Genomic DNA, 22,912 nt, shown 5'->3' on the forward strand with positions numbered 1-22,912 from the left:
TACCCAGAGTTTTTCCTTTTATTTACAAAGTAGTAAACCAAATCCCTGTGTGAACATATATATCCAATATACGATAATGTTGTATATGCCATTTCCCCCTTGTAGGACTTCAAGTTTGGCCACTTTCTCTGACTTCAGCCAAAAGCTACTTTCATCTAAATGAACACATGATGGTAGCAAGCCTATGTTGTTTCCCCCACTTACAGGAAATGGCAGAGAGGAAGGGAAAGGGAAAGGGAGAAATAGAGATATAACAGAACCTATTCCACTGTCCTTATCCTCACCCACTGCCAATCTCAGAGGTTCAGTGCCTGAGCCAGTCTCTACAGGAAACTTGGGCTGTTCTAGAAATGTCTCCACTTAGCTCTCCACGAGTAAGGATGGCACCCTAGGAGTGCTTCAGAGGAAACATAATGAATTCAACCCAAGCATCCTGAAGGAAAAGGAAGTTACTTGAAATGCCGAACTTTAAAACAAGGAGCCGAGGTTCGGGCGTATTCTCGCCTGAGCTCACAAGAACTTCTGGCACCGTGTGAAGTCTGTGCACTGGCCCCAGCCACAGAAGAGAAAGCCCGAGCGGGAGTCCCAGCAGCCATAGGGGAACTGAAAGGCTATGCCTGATGGACTAGGATCCCAGGAGTTGCCAGAGGTGGAAAAGATCTGCCTCTTCCACTATGTGTTTACACAAACCACGGCACCCATTTTTTTTGAGCCAAATTTCCAAAGGCTTCTCTGAAAACTACAGATACCCCTCCATGGACTGTTTCCCCATGTTCTTCTCTGTATGGATTCGAACAGCCCCAGGTGCGCCTCTTCTCTACAGATCTGTCTCTCTCACACACATACACATAGAAACGTAAACGCACACAGAGTCTGCATGGTGGGCCAATCATACCAAAAATAAATACTCTTGTGTCTCTAAATTATTTATAGGACTAATCTTATTTTTTGAAATATGTTAATAAATAATCTAAGTGGGGGAGGGAGTTGAAGTGTTTTCTCCTTTTTTTCACTTATGTTGATGGATAGCCACAAAGCATAATCATTTTATATACTAAAAAAAAAAAATCAAACCCAAAACTGCAAAATCTAAAAAAGCTCCCCCCAAACCAAATACTCTCTGTAAATATAGTTTTAAAATGATGAGTAAGCTACTGTACCATCAGCCCCATTTGGTTATGTACATCATGTTAGTCACTCAGCAGTAGCCATTCCATGAAATCCTCATGGGTAGTGCAACCAGTTAAAAAGTGTATAAAACATTATACATATAAAAACTCTCACATCCTTTGGATGTTTGCAGTTCATCACAACTTTGTGGTTACCTTTCCGCAACATAAATTAAAAAGAAATCTCACACACACACACACACACACACACACACACACACACCCACCCATACACAGAAACCCCTTCATCCAGGCATACACCATCCAGAGAGTGTAGTGCATGGGACTGAATTCCATGAGGCACGAAGGGAGTGGTCCCATCCTCAGGGCAGTCCATCATCTTCAAGGCTTAATGCCACTCGCTGGGGAGACAGAGCAAAGAAATCACCATTAGACCCACAGGAGTGATTTACTGAGTCCCCACCAGGCAGCAGACATTCTATGACTTTATAGGCATTAGCTCCCATAATCTTCATACTAGCCCAAGAGACAGGTTTGTCATATTTATTTTACAGATGAGGAAACGGAGACTCAATGAGCTTTAACATTTGTCCTGGATCACATAGCAAGTGGGTGAACTAAAATTTGAACCCAGACCTGTGTGAATCCAGAGCTGTTGCTCTCTCCATCATTCTCTTCTACCTCGTTGTCAAGGAGTGCTGGGGAGATCTCAAGTTTCTCAGTCCTTCCTTAGAGGATTTTAGGTTTTTTCAACATTAGTGGGTTAGCTCTGGCAAATGTTTAATACCAGGCCATTAGCTACTTGTCTCTAGCTTGTGAGTCACAATTAGGCAGGCGATCCGCTGCAACCCTCTTAACTGATTATACAGAATCGGAAGGCAATACAGGTCAATTAAATTCAATTCCTCTTTCCCTCAACCCTACTTTTTAGTCATTAGATGCTAGACTTCCCCTGTCACAAATGGCTGACCGTTAGTGGGCTGAGCCCATTAACCCCTGAGCTGGTCTATTCCATTGGAAGAGTGGACAGTGGACTTAACCTCTTTCCTCTACTGACAAGAAATCTCTTTCTCTAAATATTCCGATGTTCCCCGGTTCTCTTAGACTCAAGAGAGTTCTATACAGACAACCCTTGAAATCTGCAGACAGTGTCTGAGTTCCCTTCCTTTCCTTCTGAGTGTTTTCTCCTCCAGGCTACACATCTAGCTTTCCCCAACTGGGTCTGTTGTAATCCTGTTTCCCACTTTTCCATTTCCTGGGTACACTCCTTTGGGCAGACCCCGGTGTTTCAATATCTTCCTCCTAGCTAAGTGAATTTGGGCTAACCACTTTACCTCTCTGAGCCTTGGTTTTACCATCTGTCAGATGGGAGTAAGAACAGGACCTACCACATAGAGTTGTTGAGGAACCAAACGAGAGCATCTCTGTAGAGTGCTTAACACACGTGGGGTCCAGAGTATTCTAGATCAACCTGGCCAGCATAATAAAATAGAACCAGACTAGCATTTCCCATCTGTGGACAGGCTACAGACAATAAAAAGTGACCCCACTACCTTTCAAATCATCTTTGGGTTATTTGTGGTTTTGCGTGAATGCCATGGCCTTGCTTTACCAGCATAGACACATAGAGACAATGAGACTCTCTTCTTCTAGTCCGGTTACCCTCCCTCTCTCTCCAGGACAGATCTCTAGACCAAAGGCAGTGATGGTGGAGCTACCTGAGAAAAGGACAGCGGGGAGAACAGGTTGTTGAGGATACTGATTCTCAGAGCTCCCAGGCTATTTACCCCATGATGTAAGTGGAAAGAGCATGGACTTTTGTGTACATACAGCCTGGAGTTTTTGTCCTGGTTCTTCCACTTCTTAGTGGTGACCCTAGGCAAGTTACTCAAATTCTCTAGTCTCAGTTTCCTCATCTGCAAAATGGGGCTAATCATATCAACTTTATAAAGTTGCTGTGAAGACTACACAAGGAAATGTACATCAAACACCAAGCGGTGTCTGACACACAGGAGGTTCCCACTAAATGTCCATTTCCTCCCTTTCCTACTCTATTTCTCTGCAGCCGGCAGGAGCTTATTCCTCGGGCCTTAGATGCCTCAGGAATGGCTCCTCCAGAGGCGTTATTTGCTCCTTGGGACACAGCGCCACTTGACGCGTGTAGAGTGCTTTGTAACTCACAAAAGCTCTCGCACACGTGCTGTCTCACCTGAACGCTATGAATTTAGGAAGCAGATAGAATGGGGGTTATCATTCTTACTTTACAAATAGAAGTGAGCAGAGAGAAGTGACTAAGGCCACAAGGCTACGGAGCAGTGAAACTGGGAGCCACCTCCTCAGGCTAAGCTCAACGCTTCTTCCACTGCCCCCCACCCCCAATCTGTAAAACTTGGTCAAGCACCTATTTGTGTGATTGGCCGAGGTTAAGTCTCAAGGCCATCTGCCAGCCCTCCTCACTTGCTCAACTTCATTTCCTATGCCTCCCCTTCATGAATAATGTGCTTCCACGGCAAGGCAGTCTGCTCTGCCCCATACGCGATCGTTTCTTCCTCGGGCCACTTCCTCGGTCTACAGTGAACTCCTCTTTCCTCTTTGCCCCAACACCCAGCTTACAATTTGCAGCCTTCCAGGACCAGAACGCCTTCTAGGATGGGCCGCACCTGCCTAGGCTCACGCCCTCACTCACCAGCCCCTCAGACTCGGAGTGGCGCTGCCCTACCTTGCACTTGACGACAGGCAGCTCGGAAAGAGGGTTCTTCGGGAGTTGGTGCGGCTGTGACCTTGGTTCCCCCGGCAAGACAAAAAGCTCCTTGAGGGCAGGGGCTGGGTCTTCCAGTTCTCTGGTCTCCCCAAGACAGGGCTCTGCCCACAGTGGGTGATCAAAGCTGCTGATTGCCTGACAGGGGGATGGACTGGATGACCTAGGAGGTCACACTCAGCCCCCTGACTCTGCTATACAACCACGACATCCGCTCCACACACTTGGCGGTCCTCGCTCCCCCAACAAGCCAGGCCCTATTGTACCCCTCAGCCTTTGCACCTGCTTCTTTCTGGAATGCCATTTTCCTCCTTCTCTTGCTGAAAAACTGCTATTAACCTCTCAAGGATACAGTTCATCTATCACAGCCTCTGGGAGACATTCCCTGCCTGGTTTCCCAAACAGAATTAACAGCTCCCTTGTTGATGGTCCCTCAGCGTTTGCTCAGCAAATATGTACTGGCTCCAGTACGCTATGCTGTGCTGGGCCCCAGGGAAACAGATGAATTCAACGATCCTGGCCTCAAGGAGTTCACAGTCTAGTGGGGAGACCAATGAGCAAAAAGACAAGTTGACTACAGTGTGACAGGTGCTGGGACGGAGAGAGGCTGTGGAAGAACAGAGAAACCAGGGAAAGCTTCCTGGAAGAGACTCCTGAGCTCCACCAATGCACTCGCACACAGCTGTCCGACAGTAAGTGACTCTCACCCACCCCCCCCAGCTCCTCGGAAGTGGGTACATTGCTTCCTTCCTTGTGCACAGCGCATATCCGGGACAGCGCTGGGCTTGCAGCCAGCACACAGTGTTTGTGTGAAATGAACACATCTCAATCGCATGGCCACAGTTACCCTTCCAGGCCAAAGGTTCTGAAAACGTACTCAGCAGAAAGAAAGACGTTTGGTTTCTTTACCCTAGGAACAGCCTCTAGCTACGAGGTGGTCCTGATACATTTCCACCCCAACCACCTGCCCCAGCATTTCTGTGTCCCCAGGGCCTAGAATAGTGTCTGGCGCATGGTAGGTTCTTGATAAATGTTGGAAGGAAGGAGGTAGGGAGGGAGGGAGGGAGGAAGGAAGGAAGGAAGGAAGGAAGGAAGGAAGGAAGGAAGGGAGAAGGAAGGAATTCTTCCAGCAAGGGATACTTACTGCAGGATAGACATGGCCAATCTGAGCAGTCCTCCCTATGTGGAGCTCATCTTCGTCCTCTTCTTCCGTTGTTTTCCTGTACACCGGGTTGTCGAAATTCATGCTTTTGGTGTTCTTCCGCTTCCAGTTTCTCCAGATCAGGTAGCCACTCATGCACAGCATGGCTATTACCGCTGGAGAAAGGGACACAGCACACTGAACTTCCAGTAGGCTCTAGCCCATTGCTCAGATGTCAGGGCATTTCTCGCCCCCTCTCCAACTTTCCTGCCCCTTGTTCCTCAGGTGGTTCTGCATGTCCTTTTTCTGCTGCTTGGAAGCCCTGCTCCTGTATCTTCCTTTATTAACTGCCCATCTTCCAAGACCCAGCTCAAACGCAAAGTCTCCTCTGCTTCTAGAGGAAGAGTCAGCTGCTCCCTCCTGTGTGCCCCCAGCCCACGGTACTGTACTTTATATGTGTGTGTACCCCCAACCAGACTGAGCTCTTTGTGGGCACGGACTGTGTCTTCATCGCTCTGCCTCGCTCAGTAACGTGTACTGAGTGAATTTCTTCACCACACCTTCGTCCTAACGCTGCGGCTTCCTTGGAATTCTCTGAGAAAACCATTCTCTCCCCAGATGGAGGGTGGATGGTGGGCTGGGGCTCTGCAAGAAGAGGAGCATCTCTAGAAGGGGACACAGCAGGGAGACACCGGCTCTGCCGTGCAACTGATGAACATATGAATGAGTAAAGGAGGACATTCTCTAACACAGCTGGGCAAAAATGGGGCAAGCAGCTTCACAAGATAGTAGGGGATCACCGTGAGCTTTCAAGTGGAGGCTGATGACAGCTATCCAGGCTGCTCGAGAGGGACTTTTTTACTTTGGTAAGCCTGTGATCATTGATACTCATTAAAGACAGGAACAAGGCCAGGACACCTGTCACCACCGCTACTGTTTATTGTTCCAGAGACCTAGCTCTGGCGTGAGACCAGATCAGGAATGGAAGAAGACACACAGGGGAGAGGGAGAAACCAAAGTGTTAGTATTATCAGTTCCATATGTTCAGAAAATCTTGGAAAAGCAGATGAAAAACTATTAGAAATAACTTCAGTTCATCAAGAATTAACAAAAAAGGCAATAGCTTTCTTATTAATCAGCAATAACCAATTAGAAAATGGAATGGGATAAGAACACATTCACAGTAGCTTAACGAAAAACTATAAAATACCTGGAATAACCTAACAAGAATTGTGCAAGTCCTATTTGATCTATACAATTTTACAGAAGGATATAAAAGAAGGCTCAAGTAAATTGGCAGAAGTGTCATGTTCCTGGATGGGAAGCTTCGATATTATAAAAATGTGAATGCTCCCCACATCAACTTATACATCCAAAGACTAAGATTCCATCATTAAGATGATTCTAAAGTTTATCTAGAAGAGAAGTTGAAAAAAAAAATCTAAGAAAATATTGCAAGAACAATAATGCTCTATTAGGTATTAAAACCTAGCGTGAAGTTGTTCTTGCAGTATATAGGAACAGACAGACAATTGGTGAAGGACAATGAACATCCCAGAAGCAGATCAAAGTATGGATAGGCATGTAGTTTATAATAAAGATGACAATTCAAATCAGAGGAAGGGATTATTCAATAATGGTCTTGGGAAAATGAAAGAGGCCAGTAGAAAAAAAATAGTTAAATCTCTACATCACAGCATACTCTAAAATAAATTCCAAATGGGTTGCTGTCTAAATATAAAATAATATTTAGTAGAAAAATATATGGGGAGATATTTTAATAATTTACAGTGAGGCAGACCTTCCTAAGCAAAACACGAAACCCAAAAATCGTAACATGAAAGATGAACAGATCGGATACTTAAAATTTTTAAATTTATGTGTGGCAAAAAGAAGCACAAATATATTTAAAAATCAAGTGGGAGTATGGAAGAGAATATCTGTAACGTATATTACAAAGGTTTATTTATTTATTTATTTGAAGATTTTATTTATTTATTAGACAGAGAGAGACACAGCGAGAGAGGGAACACAAGCAGGGGGAGTGGGAGAGGGAGAAGCAGGCCTCCTGCTGAGCAGGGAGCCCCATGTGGGGCTCGAACCCAGGACCCTGGGATCATGACCTGAGCCGAAGGTAGACGCTTAACAACTGAGACACCCAGGCACCCCTATATTACAAAGGTTTAATATTCATTATGTATAAATATTTCTACAAATAAGAATAAGATCCAGAACCAACAGAAAAACCAGACAAGACTAGGAATAAGCAATGCATTAAGGAGGAAATGTAAATGGCCATTAAGCTTATGAAAAGATACTCTACCTCATAGGGAAATGCCAGGGAAGGAATACTCATCTTTCACCCCTCAGAAGAGCAGAAATTAAAACTATTAATTATATCGGAGGGGGTTCTATCAGGGAAACAGAGTACACAAGCCCTTCTATCGAGTACAGGATGGCAGGAAAGGGCTTCTCTTTCATTAAACAATGTTCAGGGTATTTTCCGCTTACTCTACTCAAAATCAGCCCGCCACAGTCTCCCCATCATCTTTCCTGTTAAAGCCTTTCAAGGCCAATTCAAACGGCATCTTCTCGGGAAGTACCACTCCCTCTCCTCCGCAGGGCATCACGCTGCTCTTACAGCATGGTGTAATACACATTAACACCACTCCTGCATCACTTTTTTTTTTTTTTAAAGATTTTATTTATTTATTTGAGAGAGAGAATGAGATAGAGAGAGCATGAGAGTGGGGAGGGTCATGGGGAGAAGCAGACTCCCTGCTGAGCAGGGAGCCCGATGTGGGACTCCATCCCAGGACTCCAGGATCATGACCTGAGCCGAAGGCAGTCGCCTAACCAACTGAGCCACCCAGGCGCCCTCCTGCATCACTTTTGAGGACCAAGTCTGATTAAAGACTGAAGGCTCTTAAAGTCTTTTATCTTCTTCTTCCCTGGATCCTTGGCACTCAGCAGAGTCCCCTGCACAGTGCAGAAGTTTTGAAAACATTCACTCACTAGCTCACCACTACACTGGGGATTTCCAAGATAAATGGGCAAAGTCCTCGTCCTTGAGGTGCCCGTGGGCAAGCAAGGGAGATCAACCTATGAATGGGCAGTGGCAATTCGAAGACCCCACCAAGAGATGAGACTGGTCCAAGAGACAGCATATTCAGGACACTATGTGAACAGCGGGGTGGGAGAGAATAAATCAGCCTCTGTGGTTCTCTGTGAGCTTTAACCAAATGTTGTATTTTGGCCATATCAAACTTCTAGTTCCAAACCCACCCGCACCCGCTCTCCCATGCTATTTCCCCTTCCTGGCTTTGCTTCCTGCTGTTTTCACTGCTTGGATTGCTCTGGGTTCTTCTTCATTGGGCTGACTCGGCTTGAGTCATTACCCGTCATTTCCACTCGGAAACCTTCCCTGCCCACTTCCCTTCTCTTCCGATTCCAAGTTAAGTACTTCCTCAGCGCTTCCACTGGACTGCCTGTGGCTTAATTTTAGACTTCCCATGTCATCGTCCAATTAATTATCTGTTATGCGTGTCTCTCCAACAAGACTAAAGTTCTGGAGGACAGGAACCGTGTCTTATTCGTTTTTAACCACCTTTTCTCCACTTATCACAGTCTGCTACATCGCAGCTGCTTGATAAATGTTTGTTGAAAACCAAACAGAAAGGAAGCAAGACAGCACAATTTACTAAAGGAATGGCAAGCAGCGCTCCTCATTAATTCAACAAATATTTTATTTCCTACCATGTGCCAGCCACTGCTAGGAGCTGGGGGGAGGGGCGAGCAAGAGAGGCGCCAGCCCTGTGCCCACGGAGCCAGCAGTTCACCTTCACGTGGCCGGCATGCGGAGTGTGAACGCTGGGGAATAGGGAGGCATTGGGACAGTTGCCTGGGGCCAGGTCCAGAAGGGCCTTATGTGCCAAGCTAAGAAACCAAATGACAGCACTGGGAAGTGGGCAAGAAGGCTGCCGGGGCAGAAAAAGTCTAAGCCACAGTTTCCTCAATGGGACAGGTAGTGTGCTAAGTGTTTCGTGCTAGTGCTTTTCCCGAGAGCCCGAGCTCGGGTTTTCTCATCTCCCTAGAGACTTGGGGCCACACTCACCCATGGGCACGAGGATCCCAATGACCGCAGCAGTGACTGTTGAGCCCATCTTGCCACCTTCATTCCCATCTGCAAAACACAAACGTGCAGAATGACGCTCCATCACCGTGAGCCCAAGTCCTTGCTGACTTCAAGCTGTAAGAACTACCCAACTGCTTCTTGCCCTCATTCCAAGGTGAGGATCCTGGCTAAGGCCTAACAATTCAGTCTTTCCAGATCCTATCAAAACTCGGACAGAGGTTATCTTCATTTCACACACGGGGAAACAGAGTCTTACTGGGGTTCTGGGGACTCACAGAGAAGCTGCAGAGCTGGGACCCAAACCCGGGACGTGTGCCCCGAGTCCCTTACCCTTCCCACAGTACCACATGCCAGGAAGCTGTGTGTGCGGGTGGTGCTTGGCGGACTAAACACTTAGGTCTCTATGTTGCTGACTGACCGAGGCAACGGTCTTCTCCAGCCCGTATCTATTGCTCTGTCTCGTTGCTTGGGCGGTCTGTGTGTCCGTCTGCATTACCAGCTTATTTTCTTTCTTTTTTTTTTTTTTAAAGATTTTTTAAATTTATTTTTATTTATTTGAGAGACAGAGGATGAGAGACAGAGAGCACGAGAGGGAGGAGGGTCAGAGGGAGAAGCAGACCCCCCGCCGAGCAGGGAGCCCGATGCGGGACTCGACCCCGGGACTCCAGGATCATGACCTGAGCCGAAGGCAGTCGCTTAACCAACTGAGCCACCCAGGCGCCCCAACCAGCTTATTTTCAATAAGTAGTTCAATGGGATACACCAAAAGCACAGGCTCCCGGGGTCAGACATCCTGGGTTCAAATCCCAGCGCTCCTTCTTGTGTGGGCACGTTACCTACCTCCTGGGGACACTGTGAGGGTCAAATGAGGTAATTCACGTAGAGAGCTTCCTGCGCCCGGTGCCTGGCACAGCCTTGCCTGCTTCAAAGCGGGGGGCCTGCCTGGGAAGCCTGTGGCAACAGTGCCGCCCGCTCACTGCGCCTGAGCAAGCCCCGGACGGCGAGGAGCAGGCCCAGAGCGGCAGGAAGCCGGAGGGGAGACCCTGAGCTCCCGAAGCTCTGCCCCAGCCGCGAGGGCCTGGAACTCATGCCACCTGCCTCTCCGAACTTCAGGGTGAGCGCTCAACTCTGCAAAGCCAGCATCTGCCAGCAGGATGGGCCCGATGAGAAAGGTGCTACCAAGCTGCTTGGTTTCTGGGCCACATGTGGGAAGAAGTTTTAAAGATGGTTTATCTTCTTTTTTTTTTTTTTAAAGATTTTATTTATTTATTTGACAGAGAGATACAGTGAGAGAGGGAACACAAGCAGGGGGAGTGGGAGAGGGAGAAGCAGGCTTCCCGCGGAACAGGGAGCCCGATGCGGGGCTCGATCCCAGGACCCCGGGATCATGACCTGAGCCGAAGACAGACGCTTAACGACTGAGCCACCCAGGCGCCCCTAAAGATGGTTTATCTTCTTAAGTGAACTCGCCCTGGCAGGTGACTCAATTAAAAAGGTATTTGCTGGCTAATGAGACAGAACATTTCTGGCCGTGACAGTTACTGTTCCCGATGACTTCGTAAGTGCTGAACATAATTATTTTCATGCCAGGGTTTGGAAAGAGGCACAAGCAGACCATAGTGACGGTATTACTATCTGGGGAACTGGCTGAGAGGGCTAAGAAGAGAGACCAGAGCTTCTGAGGTTTCCAGACCAGAGGGACACCCCCACATCCACAGGTCAGTACCACATGAAGCCAGGCACACGCCCAGGGACAGCAGAGGCTCTGCATGCGAGCCCTTCTGTTTACACCACCTCCTCTGTCTCTCCAGGCAATCTCGTGAAGCAGGAGGGGGAAGGGTAATTATCATTCCCACTTTGTAGGTGAAGAAACTGAGGCTCAGAGATAGGGAGGTGGCTTCCCACAGGACCCTCTACAAGGTAGGGGCACCTGAGACTCCTAAATCATAGGTGGGCACCTCTACCTGCTTCCTCAGAGAGGTCCAAGTTTCTGCTCTGGTATGATCTCTTCTTCCACATATCCCGCCCCACCCCCCCGGCCCCCCCAATCCTGGCTCCCCGAAGGCCCCTCTCATGTCAGGAAAGAACGCAGAACTCATTTCCTTACAGTGCTGGGAGTGGTTGCTGGTTGCAGGGCTTGGGGTAGATGGCTTGATGCTGGGAGCCCTGGGGACACCAACTGAGCTTGGGACCACAGCTGCCAGGCTTGGTGTCTCTGTGCTGCGGTTCTGGTAGGTGAGGCTGTGGACAGTGGTCCCAGGGGTTCTCGTGGTGTCGGCTAGTGTCCTCGTTGTGGGCGGAGCTAACGTCGTAGTTGAGGTAGATTGAGGTGCTGGAGGGGAAATGCCACGGAGGTCACTCGGACAGAGAATTCTCTTGCTTTATGCCTAACTTATTGCCTCTACGAATTATACATGAAGTTATCCTCAAGGCTCAGCTCAAATGCCAAGCCTTCCCTAAACCTCCTGAATGGGCTCTGACCTTTTCTTTAGTTGAATCCCAAGCACTTCGTGTTCATACCGCACATTGATTTAAGACAAGTCATTAAAACAAGGCTATAGAATTAGGCGTGGGCAAGACCACCCTAAAAGACTGGGAGAGGGGGAAATCATGTAAGTCTAAAAGGGTTTTTACATGTATATTGTTACACTGCTAGATTTAAATTCTCAGTCCACTTTAAACAACTGAACCTGGAAATCACAATACATAAATCTTATATAGCAATTTGTGCTCAAACCAAAGGCCTTAGCCCTGTATCAAGACTGGACACTGAATATAAACTTATACGGTTGAAGTATTAACTATTAGTCCCAGTCATACCACGAAAGGGCTTCTATGTCTTGTGTTCAGTTCTAGGTGAGGAATAGGCAAGCTCACAGTCACCTGCATAGAAATAGTAACCGAAGCCATATGGATAAGGATTCGTAATTTCAGGTCTTCAAGAGACTCCAGAAACCCCATGAAATTGAATTTAAAATGTTGTATGTATACGTGCATTTTTTTCTTGGAAGTGAGAAGAGAAAGCCTTGGAAAGACCCTGGGAGACACCAGCATTCAAGGAAAGTAAAGGAGGCAACAAGCAGCCAGAAAAGACAGACAAAAACTGGGAGCATATGGCGTTCCAGAAGCCAAGGGAGGAGTTTAGCAGGAGGGGTCTCACATTGCCAGGGGCCAGCGTCCTGGTAGGTCTGCCTACCTCGGTAGCACCTCTTCATGTCTGGGCCCAGCCACATGGTGTCAGGACAGGCACACGTGTACTTGGGAGAGGGGCTGGAGATCTGAGGAGCAGGAAGGCACAGGTACTCACAGCCGCCATTGGGCTGGGCACTCAGCTCGCAGGCATCTGCAGCTAATGGCACAGAGAGAGAGGGAGAGAGGGAGAGCGTTGGAGCAAAGACAAGACATGCCAAGTCCTCCCTTCTCCCGAGGATGAGGTCCTTCCCACTCGGCTTGCTCCAAAAGCCTTCTCGCCTACTTTTTTTTTTTTTAAAGATTTTTTATTTATTTATTTGACAGAGACACAGCGAGAGAGGGAACACAAGCAGGGGGAGTGGGAGAGGGAGAAGCAGGCCTCCCGCCGAGCAGGGAGCCCGATGCGGGGCTCGATCCCAGGACCCCGGGATCATGACCCGAGCTGAAGGCAGACGCTTAACGACTGAGCCACCCAGGCGCCCCCTTCTCGCCTACTTTTATTGGGCACCTCCCAGCCTTGTACCTGGTGTTCCTCCCCACCCCCCGCCCCACCCCCACCACTTTCCTTCAGTCCTGATGACAACTCTGAGAGGTGGGTGCATGCCTCGGAATGACAGATACGAGACGCCTAGGCTCAAAGAGCACAAACTGGTCCAAGTTATAACTCTAGCAATTTTACAGCCGGAATTTAAACCGAGGTCTATTGGATTCCAAAGTCTGTGTTTCCCCCACTATGCCACATGCCATGTCTCCTTCTTATTTAACCTTCCAGGTCTAGAATCAGGCACCAAGTTCATCTCCTCTCTCCCCTGTGCCTTCCCACCATCACCCTGCGGCCACAGCTGAGTTACAGGTAGACTGAGCATATATCCTAGCAATAGAGCCCGGGGCGCCCGAGGAGCAGGATTCCCAGCTTCTGGTCCTAACCGACGAGCCAGATTGCTCCATGGCCCTAGGATACATTAGCTTATACAGCTGCAAAATGGGTACCCATCATAAAAGAGAGGCGACGTGCTCCCTCATGGCAGAAAGAGCTCTTGGAATCAGACGGACCTAAGTTTGGGTTTTAGTTCTGTCATTTTACCTTTCTGAGCCCCAGCTTCCTAAATGAGAAAAGTAATACCCACTCTTTGTAGGTACAAATGGGACTTTACATGGTTTTTACACCCAGCCTTATTTCACCAAGAGCTGAAGGAAATGAGGTAAAATGTGTGACAGCAAAGCACGGTCCCAACGAGAGGGGCTACTGCCATGTGTCCTGGGGGCACTGGGACGTTGCGTTCCGTGAATGTGCATGCAGCCTGACTAGTGCAGGGAGAAGCCGTGGGCAGGGGACCCGGGGCCAGGCAAGGCTCACCTCTTGGCTGCTTCAGCTCATGGAAGATGACAATGTCATGTGGGTTATTCAGGTTCTCAGCAAGGACGGAGATTTCCAGGCCATTGAGCCGATTTGCACTGAAAATGGCCTCATTCTCCAGGTCTGTCCAGAACACCTTGTCCTGTGGGGGTACAGATGCAGAGGATGGGAGGTCTAGAGCCTAAAGGCATGACCTCAGTCTGAGAGTTTGGTCCCAAACCATTGTCACAAGAACTGCCCTTGCATCTCCCCTGAGCTCTCCTGTCCACACATTCATGGGGGGTGGAGGGGTGGGCTCTCAGCTTCTAATCTCTGGCATATACTCTGGTTCTTTCTGTCACAGAGGGTTATTTGTTGGTTCTGCACTTTGTCCTGAAGACTGCTCATTAATGCTGAGCTAGGCCTGCTTCCTGGAGCCCAGGAGAAACCCAAAGTTGGGTCTCGATGACTGTTACCGTTGCCGGGGCCTGGGACTAAGATTGGAGGGGATGTATAAGCTACTGAGGACTATTCCCTAATAGGTCCTCCTACAGCCTCCGGGTATACGTGTAAATATGCATCCAACACTTTGTCCGTATAAGCCTACAGGTGCATCTGCAGGCAAATCCACAATTACAGGTACAGCCATGCAGTTTCATGCACAGATCTGGACACGTACCCACAAAAGCACACTTGTACCAAAACAGACACTTAACTAAGTCTTGCTATAAGTATTTACATATTCACAAGCACCAGCACACACAGAAATGCATGCTTGTAAATGGATGCATTTATGTAGACACATGCATATATACTTTACACATACCTGCCACGCATACGCACGAGCACACACACGTGTGTCTGAACACACCTGTCTTTCGAAGCAGGGGCTGGACTTGGAGGTGGGGCTTTGCCCACAATTTCAGAGCAGTGCTGAGTGATGTCACTCTAAGCAAATATGGCCAATGCCCACCATAGACCACCGTCCCCTTGCTTTCCCTCCCCTTGGTGGCCGAGTTAGTGTAGGGGAAGAGATCGATGTGGTGAGACCTTGGTTGGTTCTGGCTTCCCCATTCCCCAAGGAGAAAGGTTGTTAGGGTCAGAACACAGGCACGGGAGGGGTTGGACGCTTCACCCTCTGGGGAGCTTCGTGAGGACTGAGACGATGTCTGATTCACTTCTAGGACCCCAGAGTCCAGCGAAGGTCAGTGGAAGGGTGCTGAATTGAATAGCCTCTCTCAGGCTATTTCCAACAGTAGATTCTAAGGAAATGTATATTCCTTCTTCCCTCCCTCCCTTTATTGGGTACCTTCTGTATATGGGGGTACAGTGCCAGGTGCTGAGGGTACAAAGAGGAAACACACGTGGTCTAGCAACGTACCTGTGACAAGCGCTCTGAAAGGGGTCTTGGGAAGGAAGCACAGGACAACAGGCTGCCAGGCCTCTGTGTGCAGGCAGCTCACACACTGTGTACACACAAGTCAGCTGGATTCCCTGTGCCTTTGTTTCCATTTGGACAAGTCTCAGAGAGCCATCCTATTTGAAAAGCCTTTTCTAGGCTTCAGCTTCCTGATAGGGCCATGTCTCCCCTCCCGGGGCTCACCTCAAACACAGCTATCCCGAAAGGATGGCTCAGGAAGTCAGGGGAGGAAATCAGCATCTTCCTGTTGCCTCCACTGAGGTCAATGCTGGATAGTTGGTGAAGCTTGGAGTCCACCCAGTACAAGCGCTGGTTCAGCAAATCTTGGGGAGGAAAAAGGACAGGGGATCGGGTCTTGAGTTGGGATCCTAACCAGGATCTCTGCTCCTCTGTGCCCACTTCCCTACTCATATTTCCAGGCCAGGCCTCCCATGGAGGCCAGCCTGGGGCAACCATCCAGAAATACAAGCATGGGCACTATAAGGGGATATAAACACAAGACCCATGGAGCTCCAGATGGCAGATGGTAGCCCGCACCAGGTAGTGGGATAGGCCCCCAATCCAGGGGGAGGCAGGGCTCACCCAGGGTGATTCCATTGGGCCATTCAATGTTGTCTGATACCAGTGTTTGCCGGTCCACACCATTGAGCCCAGACTTCTCGATCTTGGCCTGGTACCCCCAGTCAGACCAATACATGAACCTAAAAGAGAGAAGAACTCCATTGGAATTTTAGTCAGGGGGTGGGGTTAGGGCGGTCTGGGTCACAGAGCTCAATGACCCATTGAATGTTGAAGATTATGCTCAGTGGGGACCGGGAAGGCCTCTGAAATTCACTGGAACCATCGAATCTAAGAGTTAGCAGTTGTGTTAGCTTCCCCTCATCTGAGAGCCCCGAGAGTCCACCCAGCCTCAGCTGAACAGCGTCTGAGCCCCTTTCTCCCACTCTGGCAGCTCTAACTGGAGCCCTAGAGGCCAGAGCAGGAAAGGCCCTCGTCAACCCTCTCTTACTTTCCTGGTCCATAGAGGGGAAAGTGGGCGGCTTACCAGGGGGTCTCACAGCTGGAATTCGGCCCAGGGTTTCTCTCTCTTCTTTCTCGAACGTTTATTGAGTACCTACTGTGTGCTATGCAATGAGCTGAGAGGTTTCACCTCCTGTACTTACAAATGCAGCCGTCACTGCCCCTCTACTCCCGTCCCTCTAGAGCAGGCAAATGACCTCTCAGAAATGGAAATCAGTTGTCACTCTCTAGTTTCTAAACTTTATGGTGGTTTCTCCTGTTGCCCTTAAAACAAAATCCCAAATCCTTCCCACAGCTGACAGAGCTCTGCCTGCCTCTTTGGTTGTCTCTCCCACCACCACCCTACCCTTCCAAACCCCACACGTGCCCCATGGGGCTCCAGGGCACCAAGCCTTTATCGGACAGGCCTTCACAGAACCTCGGGCCTCTACCCATCCCCGGGCTCCTTCTGTGTGAATGTCCTTGCTGTACAGAATCTTTCTCTATAAGTAGGTTTGCCCTGTTATCATCTCTGAAAGCACCCATTCTTGCCTTCCTACCACTTATACAATCAGTTATTTCTGTGTGCATTTGGGTGGTGTGGTGTATTTTACTATCTATTGTCCCCACTAGTCTGTAAGCTCCACTGAGGGCAGGCTGTCTGTCTTGTTTCCTCATTGTGTACCTGGCAGGTAGCTCATGTGTGACCCAGAACAGGCTCTTATTTAGTATTTGTTGGACAAAATTATGTTTTCATTCTAGCCCTACCACAGCCCCTGGAGAGTGTAATTAGTCCTATTTTATAGATGAGTAAATTGTGGCTCAGAGGGGTTGACTTCCCTCAGATCACGCTGTTAATAAGTAGTGGGGCCAACCTTCAAATTTATATACAAATGCAAGCTGAACTCTAAAGCCTGGAGGCTTCATTCTCTCTAAAACTGCCTCTGCTGAGACCTGGTGTCAGGCCAAGGCTGACCTGCGGCTGGGGGGCTGAGTGCTTCTGTTAGCAGCCGTGGAGTCGCTCTCCACCCATCCCCATTCTGCTCTGTACACCAAATACCTGACCCATGTGTGAACCACATCAACGGGCTTGGCTCCCTAGCCTTCTGACTTCCCGTTGCATTCAGCAAAATGTCTCAGCAGGAGGAAGGAGAGACTGAGGTCAGGGTTGTTCCAGACTCCTCTCTACAAAGTTGCCTCCGGCTGGCTACTGCTCTGAAGATGCTCCTCCTTCCTTCCCAACCCGGGTACCCCTCGCCGCAGGGGTAGGCAGGGGGCCGCAGGCCATTCTCCTACCCCTCAGGCCTAGGGCTGCTAAGGGCTCACTGGTAGGGACAGTGCATCAGACCTCACCCACTCCTCTGTAAACAGTCCCTTTGTGAGCCCTCCTCAAATGATCTGAATTAGGGTGTGCGATGGGTTTCCTGCTGGGACTCGGACAGATCCACTGGACTGGAGATGGGCTGGGTGAAACCACGTGTGGGGGGACACACAGGGAGCAGGGCTGAAGTGGGGGTTAAGTGAGACGACCCAGCATCAGTAGGGTGCCTGGTCCCATGCTGGGCGCTCCTGTGTGGGCTCATTAAAGCGCAGCTGTCAGTTCCTGCCCAAGGCCTCACGCGTTCTGTCAGGTGCCACCGTGGCCCCCGGCCGCCCTCACTGGAAGAAGAAGGTTTTCTTATCCCCGTTTACAATGAAAGAAACAGTGATAGGAAGAAGCTAGTGATCCTGGTAAACTTAATATGACTACAGCTGCTGAAAAACCATGCCTTCCTGGGACATCCCTCCTGAGGAAGGGAGGGAGGGGGCCTGCTCTGTTCAAAATCACTACCCCCAAAATGGAGGTGTGGCCAGAGCCGGGCAGCCTGGGTGGTGAGGGGCCCAGAGACTGAGGGCCCAGGGGTGGGCAGCCTGGAGAAGAGCAGACCCGGTCCCTTTGGTCCTCATTATCTTGCTGGCTGTCCTGCGGGGCAGGGAGTAACCATGTTTGATGTAACTCCAGAAGCCAATGGAGAAAGTCAAAGTTAGGCAGATTTGGGGATCTGAGAAAAAAAAAAAAAAATCCTGAACACTTTCTAATAGACAGAGCTGCCTTGAAATGAAACGACCTGTGTGGGAAATAACGAGCTCCCTGTCCAGCCCCAGGAGCTTTTACTAGGCAATCTCTAGAGCCTGACTCTGCTCTGCGATGCACTGATTCTATGATATGATGAGTGAGTGGCAGAGTCCAGGAGAACCCTGGTGACCAGTGCCCAAAGAGCCCTTGGTCAGGGGTTAATAGTCTGAGGGGCCCACACAGACTTTCTTCCCTTGGGCCGTCTGAGTGGCCCAGGGCCTTCCAAAGTCCTCAAGATAGCTCTTATGACAGACACAGGAGGACTGAGTGCCTACTCGGGGAGAATGGGAAGTTTGGGTGGGGACACTCACCCTCTCAGGGGGTCGACTGCGATGGCCCGGGGTTCACTGAGGTCACGGCTGAAGAGAGTGCAGCGGCGGCCGCCATCAATTGTGGCCACAGAGATGGTCTTGTTGCCTGAGTCAGTCCAGTAGATGTGCTTGTGGACCCAGTCCACCGCCAGGCCCTCTGGAGAGTGCAGCTGCTCATCCATGAGGACCTCCTGCTCTGCCGGGTCGCTGGCCTTGTCCATGTAGGCGCTAGGAGCAACCAGAGCTGGCCATGGGGCAGGTGTTCTACCCATGGGTCCATCTGGACCTGCCTGGGCACCCTTTCCCCAGAGCCCCCTCCCCTCTAGGCCATGGCAGTGGATTTTAGAGGAACTTGGCTAGTTCCTGGGCCACCAGGGGCAAGCATACAGGCTTGAATCTGCCACAGCCCCTGGACTGGAGGAGCTCAGTTTAGTGGGGGACAGGGATTTATAGCCAGGGAATCACAGTACAACGTGATTACGGAAAGCATCAGAGACTCTAGCAGCCAAGAAACGGAGACTCCATTATCCTGGAGGGCTGGAGGAGGCTCTGTAGTTGAGTCCAGAAAAGACTAGCTCACCAGGAGCACAAGGAACAGAAAGCGGAAGGAATGGCATGTGCGAGTGTCCAGAGGTGTGTGTTCTGGAACAGTGAGGCATTCGGTGGGGGCAGAGCTGAGTATGTGGGATACAGACTGGAAGTAAGTGTAGGCAGGGGCTGCAGGCCATGCTAGGCAGTCAGGATTTTATTCTGGAGGGAGTGACTGAGCAGGTGACAGGTCATGGTCAGAAAGGCATGTTGGATCACTGTGGCACTGATGCACTGGAAGGGGAGGAATGGAGGCAGGGAGACTGGCTCGGGGATCATGACAGCAGCTGGGTGAGGGATGAAGAGTGTCTGCAGAAAGGTTGTGTCAGTGAGAACGGAGAGAAGGGGCTGAGAACACAGCGGACACTCAGGAGGTAATACTACCAGGACTTTCTGTCTCCCAAATGCTGTTTTTCCCAAGGCTCTCTCCTCCCCCACGTCCTCCCTCTGGTTGATTAGATCCACAGCGCCCACTGCCACCCATAACTCTGACTCTCCCATCCTGACCACTCTCTTAAGCTCCAGACTATAAAGCCAACTGGCACCCTTGGATGTCCCACAGACACCTTGAACTCAACGTGTCCCAAACTGCCCACCCCCATTCCCCTCCCCTCAGCCAGCCCGAATGGCCCACACCCCACCCGATCCACTGCTCCGAACTCACAGAATGGCAGCACCAGCCACACAATCTCCCAAGCCGGAAATCTGAAACTCCCAGAATGCACCTCCTTCGGCCCCATACCCAGTCTGTCATCAAATCCTGCCTCTTCCAGGCATAACAGTGGGGCAGATATGGCTCTAGCTGCTTCTGTGTGTGAGTGCAAACTGAGTACGTGTCTGTGTGTTGGGGGTGTGGTATGCTTCTAGCTGTCAGTGAGTAGCACTTGGTATATCTGCCTCCATCCATCCATCCATCCATCCATCCATTCAACCATCCCATCATTCTTTTAACAGTCTACCCCATGCCTGGTCATTGGCAGTCCTGCCACATGGATCTCAGGAAAAAGAAAGGACATGACGTCCAAAAAGGGGCCCGGATAGGGAGGCAGGCTTGTGGGATTTGAGAAAGACCTATGGGAGGACCTCCTTGTGTGTGTGAGGGGCCTTCTGGAGAGCCGAAGTCCACTGCCTATGGTGTCAGACAAAGTAAAGGGCTGGACCGGGGACAGTGCCATCCAGGAAGAGCTCCCTGACACCCCAGATTGGGTAGGAGGCCCCCTCTGTACTTTTCTCTCAGGATCAGCATAATAGATGTCACTATGTCATGAGTGACAGGTCTGAGTCATCTTTGACTGAGTCATCCCCAGGATCCAACACACAGATACATGGGCTGCTTCAAATGTCCTCACCGAAGCCAGAGCTTCTTCCTTCCTGGCCTGGGGGAACAGTTCCTGTGTCTTGCACTGCCCCGCCGGGCCGCCAGAGGTCAGTCAGAGCCCAGGGGTGCGGGCTCAAAGCTGCTCTCCCCACAGAGCTCTGGGCCTCGGCCAGCCCCGGGGTAGGAGAAGACCTGGCACTTCCATATCCCCTGTGATCCTGCATCCTTTCGCAAGTCCCCATCTGTCCCCTGGGGATCCTGGAGGTGGAGGGGGCCCAGAGGCACCCCCCCTCCTGTCAGGCCCCCGCCCCCGCCCAGACCTGGCTGCGGGACACCTGCCACTGCTCACCTGTAGATCTTGCGGTAGGAGAGGTCACACCAGTAGATGCGATTGGTGGCAACTTCGACATCCAGTGCCACGACGTTCTTGAGCATGGGGATGAGGCGCGAGTAGTCCCGCTTCACCAGGTCTATCCTCCGCACTTCATGCCGGTTGGTGAAGATCAGCGACGGGCTTCTGCCAGCTAGCAGGCGGGAAGGTTGAGAAGACGGGTCAGTGCAAAAGGCGGGGCTTAGGATGCAAAGTACCATATATAACAGAAGGATCTGTATTCTTTTTACTAGACACACACTCCCCCTATTTCCTCCTAGGCTTACACTGAAGGCCTTCTGTGGTGTGACCCCAAGCTCCCTGCCTAGCCTCACCACTCACCCCTAACACACCTTGACTCCAGCCACCAGACCACCTATTATGACCTAGCCACGGCGGGGCCTGGCTGCCTCGGGCCTTTACTCAAGTGGTCCCCTCTACCTAGAATGCACTGCTCCCCAACTCCCCTGCTTAGGGCCCCACTGCAATAGTTCACGAAGGGGCCATGTGAGCATTAAGTGTTTTAGAAAGGGGACTGAGGCTGGAGTGCGAGGACGAACATCAGAACTAGGGTGAGGTTTAAAAGAGAAGACACAGGCTCAGACTCCTCTCCCTGAAGACTGGGGCTTTAGTTTATGCGGAATGTGTTTGGGGACATGACAACAGAGGAAGCTTCAGAGGCTGGCAGGGATCAGGAAGGGTCCTGGGAGCTGGGTGCAGAGTTTGCCCTTGACTCTGAAACAGTGGCAGGGATGGGATATGTGCGATATACAGCACAGATTATATACGTGCAATGGAGACAACACACGACTACCCATGCACACACAAGTCGTTTTTAGACTTAGGAGGATATTTTAGGAGATCACTAGTGACCGAGACATTCCTGGCTACTCAGTATGAGGGTCACTACCCCAGAGGCCTGTGAAGGACCAGCACTTAACTCCGGTTTCACTCCTCCAGCCTGGTGTTAGATGTATGGGGCTACTCTCAGATACCAATACCTGTACCTGGAGCCGCGTGGGCCTTTTCCCCGTTTTCCAGCTGACACTTCAGCAGGCCACCTGGTCCCTGTCACTGTGCATCTATGCCAGGCTAATGAGTTCCCTGGGGGCCGGGTAGGTGATGGCCTGTGCCCTGTGTGTGGTGATGGGCCAGGGGAGGGGGGAGGGGAGGACGTGATACCCTCAGAGAGTCCAGAGAACCAGAACTCCGGGTGCAGGAAGGAGAAAGGAGAGCCGACTTCAAAGCCCTGCCCCTGACTGTGCCATTTTCCTCATCCCAAAACGAGAGCAGCGACACTATCCTCCGGAAGCCAGGAGCTGGGTTACAGGGTATCTTGAGGCCGTTTCTACGGAGAGAGGTCTGTGATTGGAACCCAGTGTGCGGATGGTTGGGATTTTTGTGTGACTGCACTTTAGATGTTCCTCTGCGGGCCTTGTGATTACAGGGCAGTTGTGGGTTGTCTCCACTGCACGTACATAATCCACGTGTGGATGACACGCGCCCCACGTGGGGGATTGGGGGGCGGCGAGAACTGGCTGCACGTGGCGCGTGAGGCGCTAACGTGTTGCGTCTGGCGCAGTTGGGGTACGTTTTGGGGTTTGCAGGCTTCGTGTCCCTTACTGCGGCCGCTGTCCTGTTACAATCCGCACACTGCGCATCGTATGTGCGCATCTGAGCTCCAGACTCGTACGTCCAGCTGCCTCCTCACTACCTCCACTCGGATGTCAGAACAGCTTTCTTGGAAACTCAGCATGCCCAAATCAATGTACTGTTCTCCCAACCCTGCTTCTCGCACCATCTTTCCCAGCTCCATAAATAGCAATCCTGTTTCCCCAGTTGTTTGGCCAAAAGCCTTGCAGTCATCTTTGATTTTTTTTTTTTTAACTCTCACATCCCACTTTCAATTGGTATGTGAATCCCGTTGCTTCAGAATAAGTCTTGAGCTTCAGAGTATGTCCAGTCTGTCTGCTTCGCACTGTTCACACTGCAACACCCTGGTCCAAGCCACCATCTCTTCTGGGTTATGGCCCAAAACCTCTTCAATGGTTTCCCTGCTCCCTCCCGTGCTCCCTACGGCTTCCTCCCAGCACAGCAG

General features: G+C 50.4%; 1 protein-coding gene across 11 annotated transcripts in view; it reads right to left on the reverse strand.

The window, feature by feature from the left end:
- The window catches only part of LRP8 (LDL receptor related protein 8), a 76,014-nt gene continuing 53,102 nt past the window's right edge, over positions 1-22,912 (reverse strand). For 7 of the 11 annotated variants that reach the window (XM_081816965.1, XM_081816964.1, XM_081816967.1 and 4 more), the window contains 11 exons: positions 20,794-20,968; positions 18,539-18,766; positions 15,695-15,813; positions 15,296-15,435; positions 13,714-13,855; positions 12,361-12,513; positions 11,272-11,496; positions 9,144-9,212; positions 5,033-5,205; positions 3,850-4,026; positions 1-1,531 (listed from right to left, as the gene is read on the reverse strand). In XM_081816965.1, the coding sequence (XP_081673091.1) occupies positions 1,493-1,531; positions 3,850-4,026; positions 5,033-5,205; positions 9,144-9,212; positions 11,272-11,496; positions 12,361-12,513; positions 13,714-13,855; positions 15,296-15,435; positions 15,695-15,813; positions 18,539-18,766; positions 20,794-20,968 (1,640 nt within the window). In that variant the 3' untranslated portion in view covers positions 1-1,492. The remainder of the gene's footprint in view (positions 1,532-3,849; positions 4,027-5,032; positions 5,206-9,143; positions 9,213-11,271; positions 11,497-12,360; positions 12,514-13,713; positions 13,856-15,295; positions 15,436-15,694; positions 15,814-18,538; positions 18,767-20,793; positions 20,969-22,912) is intronic. The other 4 variants (XM_081816969.1, XM_081816970.1, XM_081816974.1 and 1 more) reach the window with 2 other exon arrangements.

Source organism: Leptonychotes weddellii, chromosome 4, assembly GCF_054177405.1.
Source record: "Leptonychotes weddellii isolate Sample4059 chromosome 4, ASM5417740v2, whole genome shotgun sequence".
NCBI lineage: Eukaryota > Metazoa > Chordata > Mammalia > Carnivora > Phocidae > Leptonychotes > Leptonychotes weddellii.